An 18,828-nucleotide genomic window follows, 5' to 3' on the forward strand; every position below is an offset into this window, starting at 1 on the left:
TTATCACCATTTATGAATATTTGCCAAAGTACAGTCACTGTTGGCAGTGTTGAATGAACCACTGCTTTAGAACCAAAGGAGGAAAAAAAAGTCTTTTTGTCCAGTTCAGTGTCTTACAATTACAGTCACTAGGATGTGAATTTTGTCAATATTAAGTCTAAACATGTTTGCCACCTGACCATAAGAAAGCATATTTTGTCAAAAAGGCCCAGCAGATTAAACTGAATCCCAATATCCTAATTTAATGGAATTGAATATATTGTTTTCGATTTTCTAATGGGTCATGCGCCTAGCTAAATTGATGTAACTCTCTGTTAAGTGTTGCCTGTGCTGCTTTTTAACCAGCATGTAAATGACTAGCGGGGCACTCGAAAAGGCTTTGAGAAATGATCGTAATGAAGTATTTATTTTGATGTCTTGCTAGTTGTGAATCGTGATTTATTGAGCTGCATATGAAGAGCTGAGCTGAGGGATTTTACCGCAAATGAGGTGGTAGGGAGGAAATGAAAGTCAGGCTGAATTTGCTTGCTGCGCACTCCAGTCTGTTGCCATGGCGACATGCTGTTATGTTTTCCCTTTTTTTCCCCCCGAGCCTCTAAATCTGCTTCTTTGGTATTTATCTCTCTCATAGTTTTATTTTGAATGGCTGAAAGTAAACTTTAGTTCCCAATTTGCATAATGATTGTCGCCTCGTTGCACCCCGCCCGCCTAGTGCCGATGACGGGCTTTACCCAGAGAGCCACCATCGACCCTGACCTCAACGAGATCCACGTCCTGTCGGGCCTCAGCAAGGACAAGGACAAACGTGAGGAGAACGTCCGCAACTCCTTCTGGATCTATGACATCGCCCGCAACAACTGGTAAGGCACCCAGCGGAGGGGAGCTAATGCACACCGGAGAGTAGCCCCTCTAGGGTGCAGCTGTGTGTGTGTGTTCTGTATACACACTCGCCATTTTGGAATCAGTGGTTGGGAAAGTACAGGCCGTCCTCAATGTTCCAGCACATTGATTTTAGCTGTTCTTGTTCACCCTGAGCCCAGTCAAACAGACCAGTGAGACTATGTCTCTTTTGGTGCGCGTGTTGTCATTTGTTATCCCCACAAAGGAGGTTATGTTTTGTTCCCTTAATTACCCTCACGGGATTTATAAAGGATACCTATCCGTCTTTCTAGTTTGGATCTTAACTAATAGTTCCGATTTCAAAAGAGTTCTCGTCCTCTGTCCAACTGTCCACAAAATGGGCGTCCGTCTGGGACGGAATGCCCAGCTCTGTTACAAACGCACGTCTTTGCTTAATGTTGTTCTTGTTTTGAATGTATTTGCTGTGAAGACGTGTAGCCCTTGATCCATACCCTCTCTCACAAATTTCTCATTGGCATGAGAGCTCATTGAGGGACAACCACTGTTTGTAGAACGCTAGTATTTGCTGTTATTGTAGAAAGTAAAGCCCTCCCTCTAATTAAAGCCTTCAAATAGGCTCAGCAGTTCACTTTTTGCTGCCCATGTGGGTGTGGTGGGTATTTATAAGGTTTTCCCTGAGTGTTTCAGGAATAGTTCATTTATGCCAATGAGCTTCCTCTTCTTTTTGTGTTGATATCCAAGGTCCTGTGTGTATAAGAACGACCAAGCAGTGAAGGAAAACCCCAGCAAGGTCCTGCAGGAGGAGGAGCCATGTCCGCGCTTCGCTCACCAGCTGGTCTACGATGAGATGCACAAGGTATGGTGTTTTGTGTCACGCACCGCCGCACAGCATTTACCGCAAATAATGACATGACATAACTGCCGTGCATTTTTAACGTGATTACGCATTATGATAAAGAACAAAGGCTTGCTCACAGACACATTTTCAGAAAAGGGCAGGTAAGAGATGTACTCTTTGGCTTAATTTCAAACTTAAATGAGTTGACAGTACCTTCAGAGACCCAGCTATTGGTATACAAATACGTCCGCTTTCCATAATTAGTCCCCTGTTAGTGTCTGGTTTGTCATTGGTGCTTGTTCCCAGGTGCATTATCTGTTTGGCGGCAACCCAGGCAAGTCTTGCTCTCCCAAAATGCGCCTAGATGACTTCTGGTCCCTGAAACTGTGTCGACCCTCCAAGGAGTACCTGCTGCGCCACTGCAGATATCTCATCAGGAAGTACAGGTCTGTGGCCGCTGGGCAGAGCCATGTCGCCGCCTGGTGCTCTGACATTACGGTACCAAGTGTGCCACACTTGACCAGGAGCATTGTTGAATCTTGTTCAGCAAGCATCGACATGATCAAGAGTCATTTTTCTATTCCATTTTTTCATTAAATAAGTGCAAATTATGAAAGAAATGAATTTACTGTACATAATAAAACTAGTAGTAAAATAAAGAAACAAAAACATAAAAAAAAAAAAAAAAATGAACAATTAAAAAACACCTACCTTTTAATTTTTGTATTCATTCGATTAAATAATTGGCTTGTATATTTATTGTAAATATACAAGAAAATGACACGTACATGGACATTTGATTTCACTTGTTTTGTTAAATTGTCAATTTATTAACTGTAAATAATACAAGAAACAAGTCAAATTAAACAGGTTTACACATTTTATGGAATCGTTGTTTTATAAGTGACAATTTAATTCGAAACGGTACCATCAAAACCTGGCAATTATTTTATTAAGATAAAACATACTTTTTATTTAATTTATGAATGACCGGCCAACAGTAGTTCTGTTATAAAACACAAAAAAAAAACAATGGCCCTTCAGCACAAGCTTGCCCACCTCTGCAGTTGGGATCCAAAACGTCAGCATTCATTTCGAGGGATTCAGCTGCCATCTAGTGGCTATCAGAACCGCAGCACCACAGATGTCTTTGTGTGTGGCCAGGTTTGAAGAGAAAGCGCAATCAGAGCCACTGAGTGCGCTCAAATACCTGCAGGATGACCTGTCACTCACTGTGGACCACACAGACCCCGAGGAGACCAAAGAGGTACTCGATTTATTTTCTCTGCAGATAGTTTTATTGTTGAAACACTGTTTTAACTTTGTTCCTGTGTGAGATGACAATTCATGTTGCGCTCTAGTTCCAGCTCCTGCCCTCAGCTCTGTTCAAGTCCAGTAATGACTTCATCCCCCTGGGTAATACTCCAGACTTATTTTTTTTTACTACATCCTTTGTTAGACTTTTGAATGTGTACCGAGATAACTGCCTAGAGGTAGTCAGTGGTATTGTCATTATGCAGCATATAATATGCAGACGGGAACTTTGTGACGGTTCGGCGATGCCCAGCTCTGCGTAATTCTAGTTGATTGTGTTGCTTATACTTTACTCGGGAACTAGAAGTTCCATTTCTGCTTCTACAGTGATCACATTTTTCATCTTTACCCTCCCTGCTATGTGTTGGCGTCACGTTTGATTCTTACAAAAGGAACATGTGCCAGATGATCAGAGGATTAAAAATAAATTGATAAATGTGTATTTAAAGTACCTTACAGTGGACCCCCACAGGGACTGAGCCCTGCCACAAATAACAAAAAACTGCCAAATAATTGACGCCCACCCCAAAATGGTTTGTAATTGATTGAAGCAAAGCACTCCAAACACAGAGGTTCATAAAGAAGCAACACCATGCTTCTACCATCCACTCAATCATTCACCTATATTGCATAAACTCTTCAGTCGTTCAATTATTCAGCACAAACAAACCACTTTCACGTGAGGCTTATCAATGGTGTGAGCTAGCATACTAGCCTGAATAACACCTAAGTTGTGCTACCATGGGCAAACAAACATATGCTCTAGCACTTTACACAAATGGTATTAACTGTTTAAACTTCCCTTTTGGTACTTGCGGTGTTAAATGTTCGGTAAATGTTAAATGTCCCCCAGGTTTCTCAGACGTGGACCAGACGTATGCCCAGCGCACGCAGCTCTTCGACACACTCGTCAACTTCTTCCCCGACAGCATGACGCCGCCGAAGGGCAACCTGGTGGACCTCATTACACTTTAACCTTCCCTCTGTGCCCTCCCCCGGCCTTGTGACATGCCACCACCTCGCCCGCTGGACAAAAATGCAAAGACACAGGAGGAAGATGGAGCGAGAGACACCAGGTACTGTCTATTTCTAATATCTTGTCCCTACCACCATTTTATGCCACAATCTGCTGCTGCCACCCTGAAACTGTGACACGTCTAGCCAACACTGTGTTTACCAGAGTGGTATGGTGTATGTGTGAGTGTGCGCGTGACGACCAACTGCCAAAGTTTTTTTTTTTCCTCTCTCCACTCGGTCATTTGCATCCATACTCCTAGTTAACCATGTCCAATTCTACTACATTTTGAGTGAAAAAACTTTCATTGATTGCACTTGGTAGAACACAAGACACCTAGTATTTTCTGCAATCGGCATCCTCCACCATCTCTACAAAGAGGCAGTGGGTGTCAATGAAGGGCTGGTCTGTGGTAGAGTAAAATACAGTAAAGCTCATAAATTTATATACCACCTATCATGATAATGCATCATCTGCAAAAATAAAAAAAAGGTCAACTGATTCAAAAAATTCTAAAAGGATTATATTGATAGCTATTTAGTAGTGTCACGGTATGTGGATGAAATACAGTTTCAACCAGAATCAGAACCTGAAATGGAAGAATTAGGATGGCACTTATTGAACAAAACCTTTATTCATGCGAAGAAACATCTTATTTAGATCAGCATCATATAAGATGCCCTCCTGGATACTCTTGTGTAAGCCTGGCATTGTTTTATTAAATCTCAGTAATTGTCAACTAAGAATTTAAGAACCACACCCCAGTTTATCGGTTTTGATTGATCTTGAATCCAATTGACATGGGAAACTGTCATTCAATTCAAAGCTTAAAAAATATTTGAAAAAAATCGTTGTCGCCATGTAATAACTCATTTTCTCAATGTGTAGCATAGGGGCAGACATTTATCTGTGTCTTTGTAGCCAAATGCTGTTTTGGACTGTTTTTAAATCTTCCACTTAAATTCATCAACAGCATTCAGAATGGAGCCAGCAGTTCGATTGATTCCCCCCACAATGAGCTAAGGGGAGACATTTCTTGTAAGGATGACGCAGTGCTGACGAATTGGGGTGCGGTGTCAGTTTGAGGGGCGGCCACCATTTGAGAAAATGCAGCATTAGCTAAGGTGGTCCACACATGCAATAATCTCTGGTGTACTCTTATCCCCCCCCACACACCTAAAAAAAAAACCCCCACTATTATAACTGCTGCGTTAATGTGTGTGTGCATGCGTGCGTTCACAAGTGTGTTAGCCATTAGCCACATAGCCTCAGCGTCCCGGTTGTGCTTGCGTCCCCACTGAAGACTTGAAATGATCTGGTAAAAATCAGGTATGCAATACAAATGTGCAACCTCATGTTTTGGTGGTATCGCAGCACAGAAAAGAACTGGCAGAATTAATGGTAATGTTAATCGTTTTTTGGGGGAAATTATTATGATTTGACTTGGGCATTTGTGCGAAATTGGCCAATTTCTGCGGTTTTAACGAATTTTTGGGTGGGAAAAAAAATTTGGGGCATTGTGCCCGCATTTTTTCTTAACCAACTAAGCCCACTTTTTTGATGCAATCATTCATTTACATTCTCTTAGTTATTCTAGTTGGGACATCTCCAATTTGGAAAAAGAAAATTGTTATTACATACAATAAATGTTTGGTTGTCATTTATGCCTCAAATACCAGCATAGTGGAAATTTACAGGGAAAGAGTTAAGATTCATGCCCTTAGTTTTCGCGTGTGTAATGATAAGCCCTTAACTGAGTTGTGTAGTGCAAATTAAAGCTTTGTAGTAATAATAAGACGACACAAGCAAAAGTCCCCAAGCGCCCCCTTCCGACCATTGTTTTTTGTCGTCTTCTTCATGCTAGAAACACTTGAATAAAATTGTTTGGTGCTTTTCGGTTGCGCTTGATGACTTCAGAAGATGCGCAATGTGGTTTGGAATTGATAGTGTGGATCTTCTGCATTATGGGAGGGAATTATTAAATGTGAAAAGGAATATCTGGGCCATGGTGAAAAGGAAAAAAATGCAAGAAAAGGTTAAGTAGTGTCGTTGTGAGACCCAAAAAATTTGCTCTAATTCACTATTATGACTTCATCTAGTAAAATGAAACTTTTCTTTAAATATTTGTTTTCATGATTTTATAGCTCTATCATAAAAATACTTTTTTTCCCTCCTGATTTAAACATTCTCCCAAAATAAAAAATTTGTCATCGAAAAAACTTGTACACCCTTGAGTTCAATTTTCCGCAAGATTTAGACTTTTTCTTGTAATTCTATGACTTACAGTAATTCTCATTGCCTATTTCAGCGTGGCCCTGATAGTCCTTTCTGGGAATGGCATTGATGCATACAGAAAGGCGCCTGTTTACTGCATTGATGACTTGTCGTCATTACACCAAGTAATGGGAGCTGCTGATTCCACCATGTGCATCTTTTACATTAACACTGGTCATGTTTTGTGTTGGAACAGGGTGCGTGCGTGCGTGCGTGCGTGCGTGCGTGTTGCCGTGTGGCTGGGAAAAGACGACATGTCATAAATAATTATATATTAAAAAAAAAAAAAATCGAAAGCACCTTTTCTTTAAAAGCGATGCCAAATATTACTGTTTAATTTCCTCCTCACTGTCCCATATCATCATCTCGAGCCCTGGGTGGAACCGTGGAGTTCTGAGTGTGGTACTGTCCGATCTGTGAGCACTTCTCTGTGGAATGTGTAGAAAGCCTTGTTGTATTGCATTGTACGTAATGTAAATAATGAATAAAGATTGTATTTTGTTCAGGTTTTCTTATATTCTGACTTTTGCATCTTCTTTCTTCTCCTTCCCTCTTGACTAACTGTTCAAAATGCACTTTAATTCCTCTATGTGGAAAAAAGAAATCTTTATTTGCAAAAAGTAGTGACAACAATTTACAACTTCCAGTGTGTCAGACCCCTGTTCACTTCTATCAGCAAACCAAACCATAAATACAAAAAGCACAAATAATGGGAACATACTTTGGTGAAACATCTCTCTCACACACACACACACAAACGGCTTGGAGGTGATGAATTAACAGGTGCAGTAATACTCTGGATATTCACAGTTCACTATTAACAAATTCATCTATAGGTGAGGGGGTGGGGGTTAACGTTTTTGATGATTTTTTTTTTCCCCGGAAAATTGAAATTGAGTTTTGTGTTCTTTTTGAAATTGAGTTTTGTGTTCTTTCTAAGATGCCACTAGATGGTGCCAAAGTCCTGTCTAAATAGGAAAGTCTGAAGGATGTATGCTGAATTGATACTCGACTGAGAGACCAGCATTGCATGTCAGAGAGGAGCAAAGTTTAGCCTGGGTTGTTAGTGGAAATTTATGGACAGCCACTTCTGGTGCTTGACCCCCCCCACCCAATTTAATAATTTGTAGGACATTTATATTTAAGGGTAATAAGACGAGTTTGATAAACTCTTTTGTAATAATAGAGGTATATGTACAGTTTAAATCATTAGTACATTATAGGCAATGATAAACATTTTAGGGGTGTTTCAATTATGCATGGTTGGGGAATAACTGTTGTTTCAAACTGAGATGTATTAGTTGGCTTAAAGGGGAAAGGAAACCATTTGAATACATTCAAACAAATGTGCTCAGGTCAAAAATGACTTGCACCGTCCAGCATCAGCAGTAAGTATAATGATAATAATAGGAGGATATTTACAGTGTTCAGCAATAAGAAGCTTTTAGTTGGGCTGTAAAATTTTATACAGAGATCAAGTGCCTGATTGTCATCAGACTTAAATACAGTGGCGCCCCAGATACGAGTTCAATAGGTTCCATTGAAATGAATGGACATTTAAATGCGTTCCAGCCTAACCCCCATAAAGACCAAACATTTTTGGAATAGCTCGCTAATATTGTACTTCAAAAAAAACATGCAGTTATGACATAATTAAATAGTATGTAAAGAATGAAAGGTTTTTCACCACGTTTTTTCCCCCCGCTTCCATTCAATGAACATTGTGCCAGTCCTGGTGTGCTCGCCTTAGCCACCTGGGGGGGGCAGTCTAATGCCGTCTTACTGATATACAGTAACCCCACAGGTCACTCATATTTCAAGGCACCACTGTATTGTTTGAATATAGAACATAGTCGTCCCAAAGATGTCATGATACAGAGCTTACGGTGGCTGTAAAAAGCTGGTGTGTGTACAAAGACTATATTGAACATGTGTATAAAAACCCTTGTGTAAAGGCACAGTGTGCAACCTCACTTGTGTTATATGTCCAAGTCAGGCGTCAAAGCAGTTCAGTGTGAATACCCACACCACAGTCCCGTTTTATCGGGGGTCATGTGTTTAATCCATGCCAGGCTTGCCCCCTCCCTACAGGTGCGTGTCCTCCTCGTCGGGGACGTCCTCCTTGAGCAGGTTGTCGATGGGCACGATCCAGCCGTCGTTGTTGAACTCGCCGTTGAGGGCCATTTTCTTCTCCTGCATCTCTGGCTGCACCTCCATCACTTCCAGTGTGGGGTTGTCGTGGTAACCGTTCTCCACCGTGTGCAGCTCCTCGGTCAGGTGTTGCTGGTGAGTTTCAAAGGACATGTTACCAATCATTGCTAGTTATGGTATGTAGGACTGGGTTTTCCTCAAAAACAGGCATTTGCTTGATTTGTTCCAACGGGGAGGCACAATGCTCTCTTTGCCAGCGAGGGTGACTTGTGTTGTGAACTCGCGATCAATGTACAATTGGGATGTTCATTTTAAAAGGTAAATTGGGCGCATTAGTCATTTCTTAACAAATTCAACCCATTCGAATTTAAAATAGTCACTTCATTCAGGACATCCAGGGATCCAACTTTTTTTTTTCTTTTCCCCCCCAATGAAGACATTTTGGAATGGCACTGAATCCACCATTCTCAAACAGTTCAAACCAAGTAAATCAAATTACATTCTAAGTAAAATGGATAGTTTCTTATTTGATTCATTGCTTACCACTGGTGATGTTTTTAAGTGTGACTAAAAATGCATATGGCATTTTTCAGAAGGTGGCTTGTTAGCATACTGTATATTTCAAACAAATGTCCCACGTACCTGGTTTTCACTGTAAGGCTTGCGGTGGTGGGACGCGCACACGGCCAGGATGATGATCATAATCAGTAGAGCACCACACGAAGACAAAATTGCAATCAGGGTTTTATTGTCGGTCGGTTTCTTCACGTAGACAGCAAAAGAACAAACGTTAGTGGCACCTTCAAGCTAAAATGTGCTCGCTCTGTGACTATCGGTACCCGACCCACCTTTGTAATTTCCTCGTAATACTGAGTTGCCAGGGCTGTTTTCACTGAAACAGACAAAAAGAAAGAAAAGTCTATACTGTATACTATTTGCTTCCTGTTTTCCTGAATTGGGAGCCCACGGCATTTTTTCAACGAGTGTAGCAGGCGTTAGATTTGAGAAGAGCAATTCTGTAGTGGCTAGATGGAGGCTGCAGTACCTTTGCCGTTGATCTCCACACAGTCGAAGATAAGTTTGCCTTTATGGTGGCGCCACGTCAATGTGCAATTTCCGTCCTTCAGGTTGCCCATGAGGCGCCTGCACACCTCCACTAGATCCTTCTCCTCCTCCTTCTAAATGGGCAGAATTAGGAAAATCGTTGTAGAGATACACAGGAGGGCTGCATGGGTCAGGAACTGCGAGTGCGTTTACATGCACCCGAAATAATGAGGCACTGAGAACTAGAGTGGGATAACGCCACTGTTGTCATTTCACAGGAGAGCGATTTCAAGAAATCTGTGAGATTTAGACCTGGTGGATTGATATGGCAATAATTACTTTGCCTGGATGGTGTTTTTGACCAAAGTTGCAGTTTTGCTCAGCTTTCGCTTTGTTCCAGACATCTGTCAAATCTATCATTGTACCGTGAAGGATGATGAATGACATTGAATATGAACTTAGTCTCCTGTAGGTAGAGACAACGTCTTTAATTATTACACAGCCCAGCTTCGTCTTGAGCCGCCCAGATCATAGGCGGAGAACAATGAGATAGAAGAACAATGCCTACCTCTTGTCCATTGTTCAGCGAGTACTAGACAATGAAAGAAAGCACAGTATTGCATGTTAGTCGAATACAGTTCGCATTTCGTTGGATTTTGAACATGTACTACCAAAAATGACTTTTTTTTTTCCTTGACCAACTAACTAACTAACTGCCCCATCTTACCGAAAACCTCTTTGGAAAAGCAAGCGTTGCTGTGGCCGTGGTGGTTATTTTTGAGGACGTGGCGCCAGGGGTCACACTTGTGGTTACAACAGCGGATGGGGCAGTCGAGGGCAGGATGGTTGACCTCGGGGTGGTTTGTTCTCCCACCGCTGGTTTGGTGGTCCATGAAGTCACTGTCTGTTGGGGGCTCGTCACAGTGCCTTTTTCTGCAGTGTTAATACATTGAATTGGATTAAAAATGGATTCTTGGTATGTGAACTGTTATCATGGATGAAGCGCTCCCCCCAAAAACGTTGTAGTGACTTTATAATGGCCTTACCTGCTTTGACGTCCTGTTGAGTTGTCGTGACGATGACGGTGGTTCGCGTGGCGGATTGACGATTCGCCGTAGTGCCACCTGCGGACACTTTGGTCGTCGGTGTATCCGTGAGGACGTCAAGTGTTTTTTCGCTTGGGGCAGGTGCTTGTGTGCTGTCCATTGTCGCGACTGTAAGGGTGGCTGCGGATGGGGCCGTCGTGATGATCGGGGCGAGGGTCGCGCTCTTGACAGTGGGTGGTGCGTTGGAGATGCCAGCATCAACGGGGCTGTCTGTTTGCGGTTGTGCCGTCGCTGGCGTTGCTTTGCCAGCGGGCGCCGTATTGAGGGCAGGTAAGGTGACCGGTAGTAAAGCCGTTGATAAAGCCGCCGAAGCCCGCGTCACCATACCTATGTGGCCATTTGTCGACGCTACAATTTGTGGTTTCTCAGTAACGGGCTCTACTACAGCCTGTATTGCGGTTATGCTGACAACGGTTGGCACTTTGCTGGGCGTAGCAGTCATCCCTTGCGTGGGAGCGTCCTTGGCTACAGTGACTCCGGTAGCTGCACTCGTGTTGTCTGAGCGCGCTTTGTGGCATAAGAGATCTAAAAATAAGAGTAACAACACATCACATGGGGTTAATGGGGCACTGAGAGACACAAACAAAAGCACGTTCAAATATCAAAACAGAAATATGAACATTCAACGCCTCAGCCATCCATCTTCCTGTGTTGCTCTATTTATAGTGACCAGGCCAGGATGTTGTACACAATCAATTTGGAAGCACCACACCTATACAGTCCACTGCCTTTTCGTATATATTTGTGTGTGTGTTTTTGTGTGGAGCAGCGGTCAATCCACGTCTGCGCTACAATGGCGTCTGGCCACACCACCTCTGTGGATTGTGACCTCCGCCCATCTATTGTATTTTATCCCGCGCACAAACCCACTGATGACATATTACGGCACAATTAGCCATGATGAACGGCATTCAATGTACATGATGTCATCACCTTGGCACAAACTTACTTCAGTGTCTTCAAGAAGTCATGAACACACTATTGAAACATTGTAAATACAGATATATATTTCTTATGTTTGTATTCATCACTAACAAATGTCATAGTTTAAATGAGCCTGTGTTTAAGGGTTGACTGGTCTCATGCAAGCAAGCCACTGCTCCCCCACTGTAGAACAGTACGGCTTTTTTTGCCATGATATCTACAGGTGGCCTAGTCTGAAAACGTGTTGCCATTTTTAATCAAATTATTCATAAGTTTGGGAAGTTGTTCATTTATTCACTTTGGAAACATGTCGGGGACTGATGTACTGTACTGTGTTCTGAGCCTCCGATTCATCCAAGCTCACGTATTGCCTGCACGGAATAAACTAGAAAGGCCACTCAAGCCGAAGCCCACGTGTGTTTTGAAATATTTGTCTGACAGTGACAATTGCTTTCAACACAGCAGGGCTAGAGACATGTGTTTTCAGCCAATCGCAGCATTGCTGCCTCTGTTGCGGCTGTACGGACGTCTGAAAGGTTGAAAACTGCAGAGTTGTAGATGCTAGCTTTTAGGAGAAGCTCCGAAGGCTACGTATTTCCCAGCCGGCGAATCCATCATCATGGCGAAGGGGTCATGAGTGCACTGATAAGCGTGTGTTCTGGTCAAGTGCAGGCTGGTAGAGGCAGGCACAGGCACAGGCACAGGCACAGGCACATCATTTGTAGTCAAAGTCTCACTAGGAGAGACAGATGCTCACTGAATCCCCAAGAGCGTTTACATATTTTCCTCACAGTTATCAGCACGACCGTGTTAGAAGTTATTAGGTGTGTGCTATATTTGTTGATTTTTCAATTTCAAAAACGCAGAGTACAAGTCGCAACAGCCATAAAATGCATAATACAGATGAAAAAAACATGCAAGTCGCACTGGAGTATAAGTCGCCCCCCCCTCCACCCCCTCTCGGAATCCAAGTTGTCTCTGTCGCGTAGCGCAAATAAATGTGTCCATATAAATCACATTGACAAAACTGTGAGCTTAGTACACATCATTTCCACCGAGCTACGATGGTAACATCCACACATGTAGCATTACAAGAAAGGTACGGTAAGATAACTTCAAACTCATCAAAACGGTCGTAGATCCATTAAATAAGTCTTTTATTTATTGCCGACCATGTAGAATGTTTCCAAGTCTCCAAAAGTAAAGTATTTTTGTATTCGGTCGTAATTATCTGTTCTCTCCTCCGCTCTTGTGAGTGTGTGTGTGTGTGTGTGTGTGTCTGTCTGGCTGATGATGCTAAGCACGGTGTCTTTTAAAGGAACAGTACACTATTTTGTATAGATGGATTGATAGACAGTCATATTGTCTTTGTATCATACTATTTTAATTACTTATTTAACACAATATTAAACTTCACCGCACTACAACCATTGAGTGATTGCTTTTGAAATGTGTTGAGCAACATCCATATCGTTTTCCCGCTCTCTTTCCTGCAATTGCCTTGCCCCCCTACCACCTGACTGACCCTCAGCTGTCAGCGCCGCATCTGTTTCTTTGCGGGTGACAGCGCCCCCGGTCCCGCCACTATCTCCACCAAGGTTGTTTTTACCTCACCCACACATTCCTCATGATTGCGGTCACCGGTGGGCCTTCAGATCCACCATTCTGAAGGTTTGACCACTAGACAAACATATATGGTCAAAAAGGTGCGAGTTCAAAGCACTAAAAGCCCTTGTGTGATACCCTCATGCTAATGTTAATATAAAAAAAATATACATGCAGATAAATATACTCTAAGTAGGCTTTAAATGGCATTCCGTTGCAGCCAGCTTGGAAATGTGCTTGTTTTTCTGAATGCAGCCTGAGTTATCTTTGTATCTCCTATGTATTTTGAACCTCTTTGATGCTAAATATGGTGAAAAGCGTGAGCCTCCAAAGGCGTGAAAGCGGAGTGAGCGGTTCAGGAAGACATTACATCCACAAATCGGACACATTTACGAGTGTGTTTGTCTGCCAGCCAACTAGTCGTTTGTCCACCTTGCCAAGGACTGCAGCCCTGAACTGATCACAACTTGCTTGAAACAATGCGCTCCAAAAAGAGCCGGTGGGACAAATCTTCCCCATTACTTTGGCGACACCCCACACAAAGAGCCCCCACGTGCGCCCATGCGTCGATTCCCTGGGCCTCGCTACGCCAAAGAGAGCTAATTCAGCCCGGCGCGCCATTGTGAGGGGGCACCGCGTGGAAGCCGGATAAGGGAGGGGTCTTGCCAATGTGCGGCGTTGGGAGGTGAGGAGGCGTGAATGCAGTCGGTGGGAATAAAGAGCGAGACAAGTGAAAGGGAGGAGGGTCAGAGGAGAGAACATGAAGAGCCGCTGTAAATTTAACTGCCAAATGGAAATGACCGGCCACACACACACACACACTTAGACACACATTATCCACTAACAACACACTTCACGTCCTTGGAAACCAGACTGGTATGTGTATTTACACAAGCGTCGGGGTGCATTAATGATAAAAGTTCACTGTTACACCTCTCCAATAGAAGTTATGAGTTTAGAAGTGAATCTTTAGTGTCACTTAAAAAATGCATTTATCTGATTAACCTTGAAAAATGTATGCATGTATCACGCGACCTTGAAAAATGTATGCATGTATCACGCGGTCGGTACATGGCTAACTGAACACAAGCCACGGTCTGTTTTGATGAATGTTGCAACCAGGAGGAGGAGTTGACGTGCTATGATGAGGCAGATTAGAAAGAGCGAACGAAAACAAGGCGGACACCATGTGGCGCAGAGGAGGTCCGAGTCTGTACCAGTCGCAGCGTCTGATGAATGTCTGACACCTGGGAGAGGATAGTAGCATGCAAGAGAAGAATGTGGGCTTACAGCACAGGTGATCTGTCATGAAATGGCAAACTGCTGTTTCTACGTCTTCAAAAGACACAATGTGTCATCAATTAAAACTCACAAGGAAGTCAAATATATGTATACGGTTTGGGGTCGTGAGCTCTTCCTTTATTTTTTTATTTTATTTTTTTTTTTTTTTGTCAAAACAGTTTGATTCCGAAATAATGGACTTCTGGCGAGTCGAGATGGAGGGAAAAGCAGCACTGATACCATTGCCTCTGATGGCTGACTAAGTGTTCATGGAGCTTGGGTTATGGTTAGAACACACTAATGCTAAAATGAACTAATCCTACTAAAGTATGAAAGTAGGGTGTACTTGAGAAGAGTCATAATTATTATCACTTTTCATTATCACTTTATAGGCCATGGTGATTCAAAAATGTGTATTTGCAAGATGTTTGAATACTTCTCAAAATGTCCACGTTAAGGTAGAAATGCATTGTAGCTGAAAAGGCAAGGAACTATACTTGGCTACTGCAGTCATAATGGACTTAGCGTGCCTATGTGCATATGTATATGGTGTCTGTCAGACCTAGCATGCCCCTAACCTAAAATCACTTCCCTTGCAAAGGTAATAATACAAAAACATATTCATGCAGGATGCTTGGACACACTTAGAGCTATAAAAGTGTCCCTATGAAATCCATCTCAAAAGGAAAAGGAACCGTATTTGGTTTCTTCAGCGCAATCACAATGGACCTAGAGTGCCTGTAAAGTATTATAACTTCCTTGGCAGAGGTACAAAAACGTATACAGTACAGGCAAGATGCTCAAACTCATCAATATTGAGAAGAAGAAAAAATAAGCTTTCGACAGTAGAAGAAATTACTGTCAGTACAAACACAATTATGTTCTCGTAACTAACTCAAAGTAGTCAGTTAATGTAACATTTTGTTCCGGAGTGGTATCGCAATTCAACTCAACAAACCTTTCCTTTTTTTTGTTGTTTACTCCATCGTGCAGGCCACATGGAAAGGTTCCTCGGCGCAAGAGAAGGCGGCTCAAGGCCATCTCCTGCCACCACACCCTCCTTGGGAACCAGGATGTTGATAGAAAGTATTACCCCACGCCCCCACCCTCCACCTATTGTTCTCACTTCTCTCCCATGCTCACCGGCCAGCAAAGACACCAAACCAATGTGCCAAAGCAGGCAGTGTCTCCCCTGGAACCTGGGCCGCTTGTTATCTTGTAGGAAATGCACAGGTCACAACTCGCAGCCAAACGCAGAGGACTGGCGGCCCTGACGGCGTGGAGTTAGGAAGTCCTGGTGAGGACTGATAACTAATGATGCTCCCCCTTCCTGTCAGCCCACATCCAACTGTTTCAACTGAGTCAAGCGCGTTTTGGATGTAAGTAAAAAGCTGCTTTGACATCAAATATGAGCATTGAATGGCATCAGGTGAAAGTGACAAAAGCGCAGACTCACTCAACACTCTGGTTAAAACTAGTTATTTGTGTCATTCTGCTCACAAACAAACAAACAAAGTGGCCCTTTGACTCCACCCTGGTACAACGTCATAGGCAGAGGTCGAAATTCAACAAGAACATGCTGCTGTCTATTCACTGTAAAGCCACAGAACGCCATTTGGCAATTTGAACCATATTTGCTTATTTGAGTGGAGCCACAATTGACTTTGATGCCCTATAACCTATTATAAGTTCCTCGGCAGAGGTAATACGACAGTAACATACAGTATCTGGTACATGCAAGATGCTTTTATGCACCAAGGTGTCCCAAGTAAATGTACAGTAGCTCTCAATGAGCGGGAACCATATTGGGTTAGGTGAGTAGATTCATAATAGACTATATAATGATAATAGAAGACAAATATTGTCGTATAATTTGTAAGGTAGGGCATTTTGAATCTTCTTGTCTTAGTGATGTACTTTGAGTCCCCCAAAAACCTACAGTAAATGTTTGTCGTCCTGCACAAGTTACAAATACACACCCAGCCATGCATTTTCACACACTCCTTTCTATTTTTAGGAGTTTGTATTGTGCTGACAGGCTTTCGATGGACTTTTTCTTCTATCAGGGAAGGGGGGAGGGCAGTGCGCTGTGTCACACGTTGCTTTTCCCAGGGCGCAAAAAGAAAAGCTCCCATTTGAATTCACATAGTGCGATGGCTGAGGCAGGTGCATAATTAAAGGAAAATCTCTTTACTTGCAGCCAGGGAGGGAGGTCATGGGTCTACTTCATTATTCAAGCTCCTTCTAGACTCTGTAGCTCCGTGTGTGTGTGTGTGTAAGTGGTGTGTGTGGTGAGAATCCCTTCACTTGTTGGGGGCAGATGTTTCAGCTCCTAGCTCCTACTGTCTGTGCTTTCAGATATGATTGCAATGACCTTTGTGTTGATTGCATAGCGCCGACATGAAGGCAGAAAATAGCCAGACAATTGACAAAAGAAGCTGTTCAATGGACAAAGTGATCCAAAAGAACCTCGCCAATTTATACTGTGGGCATTTGTGATTTTCATGTTTGCAAATTGCATCACCGGTTAATGCTCTTGCACCATAGATTTGCTGCCCATGTCCTCAAAGTTGTAAACCAACCATTGTTGTTGTCGATGCTCTACTGCTGCTGTGTTCACTTGGGCATAAGCATTCACTTCATTGTGTGCTACTTTTAACCTTACATAGCGTTCAGTGGTGGGGTTTTTTTGTGTTTTTCTTTCTCAAGCTGTGGCACTTAACACATTTTCATTCAATTTTCTGGCGTGCGGGGAAGTATTTTTTGTATTTAATTTTAAAATCCCTTAGTTTGTAATTCTGGGTAAAATGTGTATTTTGGTGACCTTATTTAACCAATTTGTCTGTTTGGAAAGTCTCTCCTAATACGATACAAATTCATAATTGTAGCATTAAGGCACTGGGAGCCATTTTAATTTAATTGAGCATTTCATTTATTAAATTCAATCCATTTAGATGAATACATTTTCAATTATTTTTGTATGTATTTTTAAATGTATGCAACATTGAATTCATTTAATGTAATGTAGTGCAATCAGTTTAATAGAATTTTATTTATATTAGCTTTCATGGCTACAGTCAACATTTGATCATTTTGTTTTTCAAAAATGAATGAATGTACATTGTTAGTGATTTAAATGACTACATGTAGCATTTAATTAATATGTACTGTAATACATTTAATTTAATTTCCCTATTTGAATATTTTAATATGATTGTAATTTAAATGAATAGCTAACTGTACCCTAAATGCACACTAATAACGTTTTGAGTCAATTTAATTATTTTTATTTTAATTAGCAAAAATAATATAAGTGTTGCTGATTCTGTTTGTTCAATATTTTTAAAAGGTAAAATAAATTGCAGTATACAAGCTCATTTTGGGTGAGCACTGTACAAGTGATGACACCAAAGTGACTCCAAGTGCATCCTCTACTTTTTTTTTTTTTTTTTGCATGAATACAAAAAAATGAGTAAAAACTCAACATGTACTCACTAAGTGAAAGCAGCAGACACGTGATCCTCAAGGTGGCTCCCATCCTACTTGTGCGTTCTTCTTCTTCTCCCAGATGTAGCTATCATTCATGCAGTGGATGAGTTTTCAAGTGGGCTAAAACTGGAGCCGTGCCGTCCTGTCACGCCTTTCTCCTCCAATTTAAAGTAAATGATCTCGCCGCGCAGGCCTTTTGTGTTTTCTTCCTTAAAAGTGAAAGCCAAGAATGCGTTTGTGCATTCTTGCTTCCCCGGTCCTCTTTGCAGAGATGGGGATTTGGGTGGGGGGGGGGGACGAGTTTTTCTGCGGTCTCCTTGGCTGCGCTTGCTCCCTCCCTCTCCCTTTCGCTGCTGGCTGCTATTGTGCTCGACGCGGCCCTCGGTCTAGCAATAAAGCGCCGCTCATTGCCATCCCTGAACCATGGCTGCCTCCCTTATCAAGAGCGCGGGCCAATCCAGGCGCGGCATTTTGAATAACAAAGGAAACGGTGAGACAATGAGGTCCTCCGCTCCCAAAATGGTGCGTGACATCAAGGCCGAGGGGTGAAGTCACATCAGCGGCGAGCGTTTGATCAAGGGAAAGTCAGCGTTGTCAACTTTTGACATTTGGATAGAAACACGGGACATAGTGTGTGTTCCAAAAATGTTTCATCAGCATACAGAGTTGTGAATAGTGTGAAAATGCAGCTAACAGCTAACGTGATGGACTTCAAAGCTCATTTCTTTGCCTGCTTTGTCTGTCACTCTCTGGAGTGTTAACTTGTACTTGAGGTAGGCTTGAATTGAAGTGGGGCAGCCATACCAACTGCGATAGTAGAAAACAAATGACCAAAACTGATACAAACAAGCGTAGCCTTCAAAAATAGACGATACGTTTTGCTTAATTGATCACATTTGACCATAAAATTTAGCATGGCTTTCAAT

The 18,828-nt window shown here is 42.4% G+C and overlaps 2 protein-coding genes across 8 annotated transcripts in view; one reads left to right on the forward strand and one right to left on the reverse strand.

The window, feature by feature from the left end:
* Positions 1–18,828, forward strand: part of mkln1 (muskelin 1, intracellular mediator containing kelch motifs) — a 144,319-nt gene that overhangs the window by 119,804 nt on the left and 5,687 nt on the right. For 6 of the 7 annotated variants that reach the window (XM_086022069.1, XM_086022070.1, XM_086022073.1 and 3 more), the window contains 6 exons: positions 713–860; positions 1,603–1,717; positions 2,006–2,145; positions 2,864–2,966; positions 3,061–3,115; positions 3,867–6,817. In XM_086022069.1, coding sequence (XP_085878195.1) covers positions 713–860; positions 1,603–1,717; positions 2,006–2,145; positions 2,864–2,966; positions 3,061–3,115; positions 3,867–3,988 — 683 coding nt within the window. In that variant the 3' untranslated portion in view covers positions 3,989–6,817. Of the gene's footprint in view, positions 1–712; positions 861–1,602; positions 1,718–2,005; positions 2,146–2,863; positions 2,967–3,060; positions 3,116–3,866; positions 6,818–8,393; positions 8,589–14,254; positions 14,430–15,406; positions 15,793–18,828 lie in introns of those variants that run through there. The other variant, XR_015084662.1, reaches the window with a different exon arrangement.
* Positions 6,892–18,290, reverse strand: podxl (podocalyxin-like). The gene is made up of 8 exons (XM_086022079.1): positions 17,909–18,290; positions 10,544–11,128; positions 10,225–10,430; positions 10,066–10,089; positions 9,499–9,631; positions 9,302–9,345; positions 9,096–9,215; positions 6,892–8,585 (listed from the first exon to the last, which is right to left on the reverse strand). The coding sequence occupies exons 1-8, from the start codon at positions 17,949–17,951 to the stop codon at positions 8,388–8,390; spliced, it is 1,353 nt and encodes a 450-aa protein (XP_085878205.1). The 5' UTR covers positions 17,952–18,290; the 3' UTR covers positions 6,892–8,387.

Source organism: Filicampus tigris, chromosome 22 (genome assembly GCF_054856515.1).
Source record: "Filicampus tigris isolate MCC_2025a chromosome 22, RoL_Ftig_1.0, whole genome shotgun sequence".
In the NCBI taxonomy this organism is placed as follows: domain Eukaryota; kingdom Metazoa; phylum Chordata; class Actinopteri; order Syngnathiformes; family Syngnathidae; genus Filicampus; species Filicampus tigris.

Bases quoted from the DNA above. Each gene is read 5' to 3' on its own strand.
- podxl (XM_086022079.1), bottom strand. From the start codon at position 17,951: ATGGGAGCCACCTTGAGGATCACGTGTCTGCTGCTTTCACTTA. The intron at 10,431-10,543 runs GTAAGGCCATTA...TTAACACTGCAG, and splicing joins TCAACAGGACGTCAAAGCAG to AAAAAGGCACTGTGACGAGC. The intron at 8,586-9,095 runs GTACGTGGGACA...GAAACTCACCAG, and splicing joins AGCCTTACAGTGAAAACCAG to CAACACCTGACCGAGGAGCT.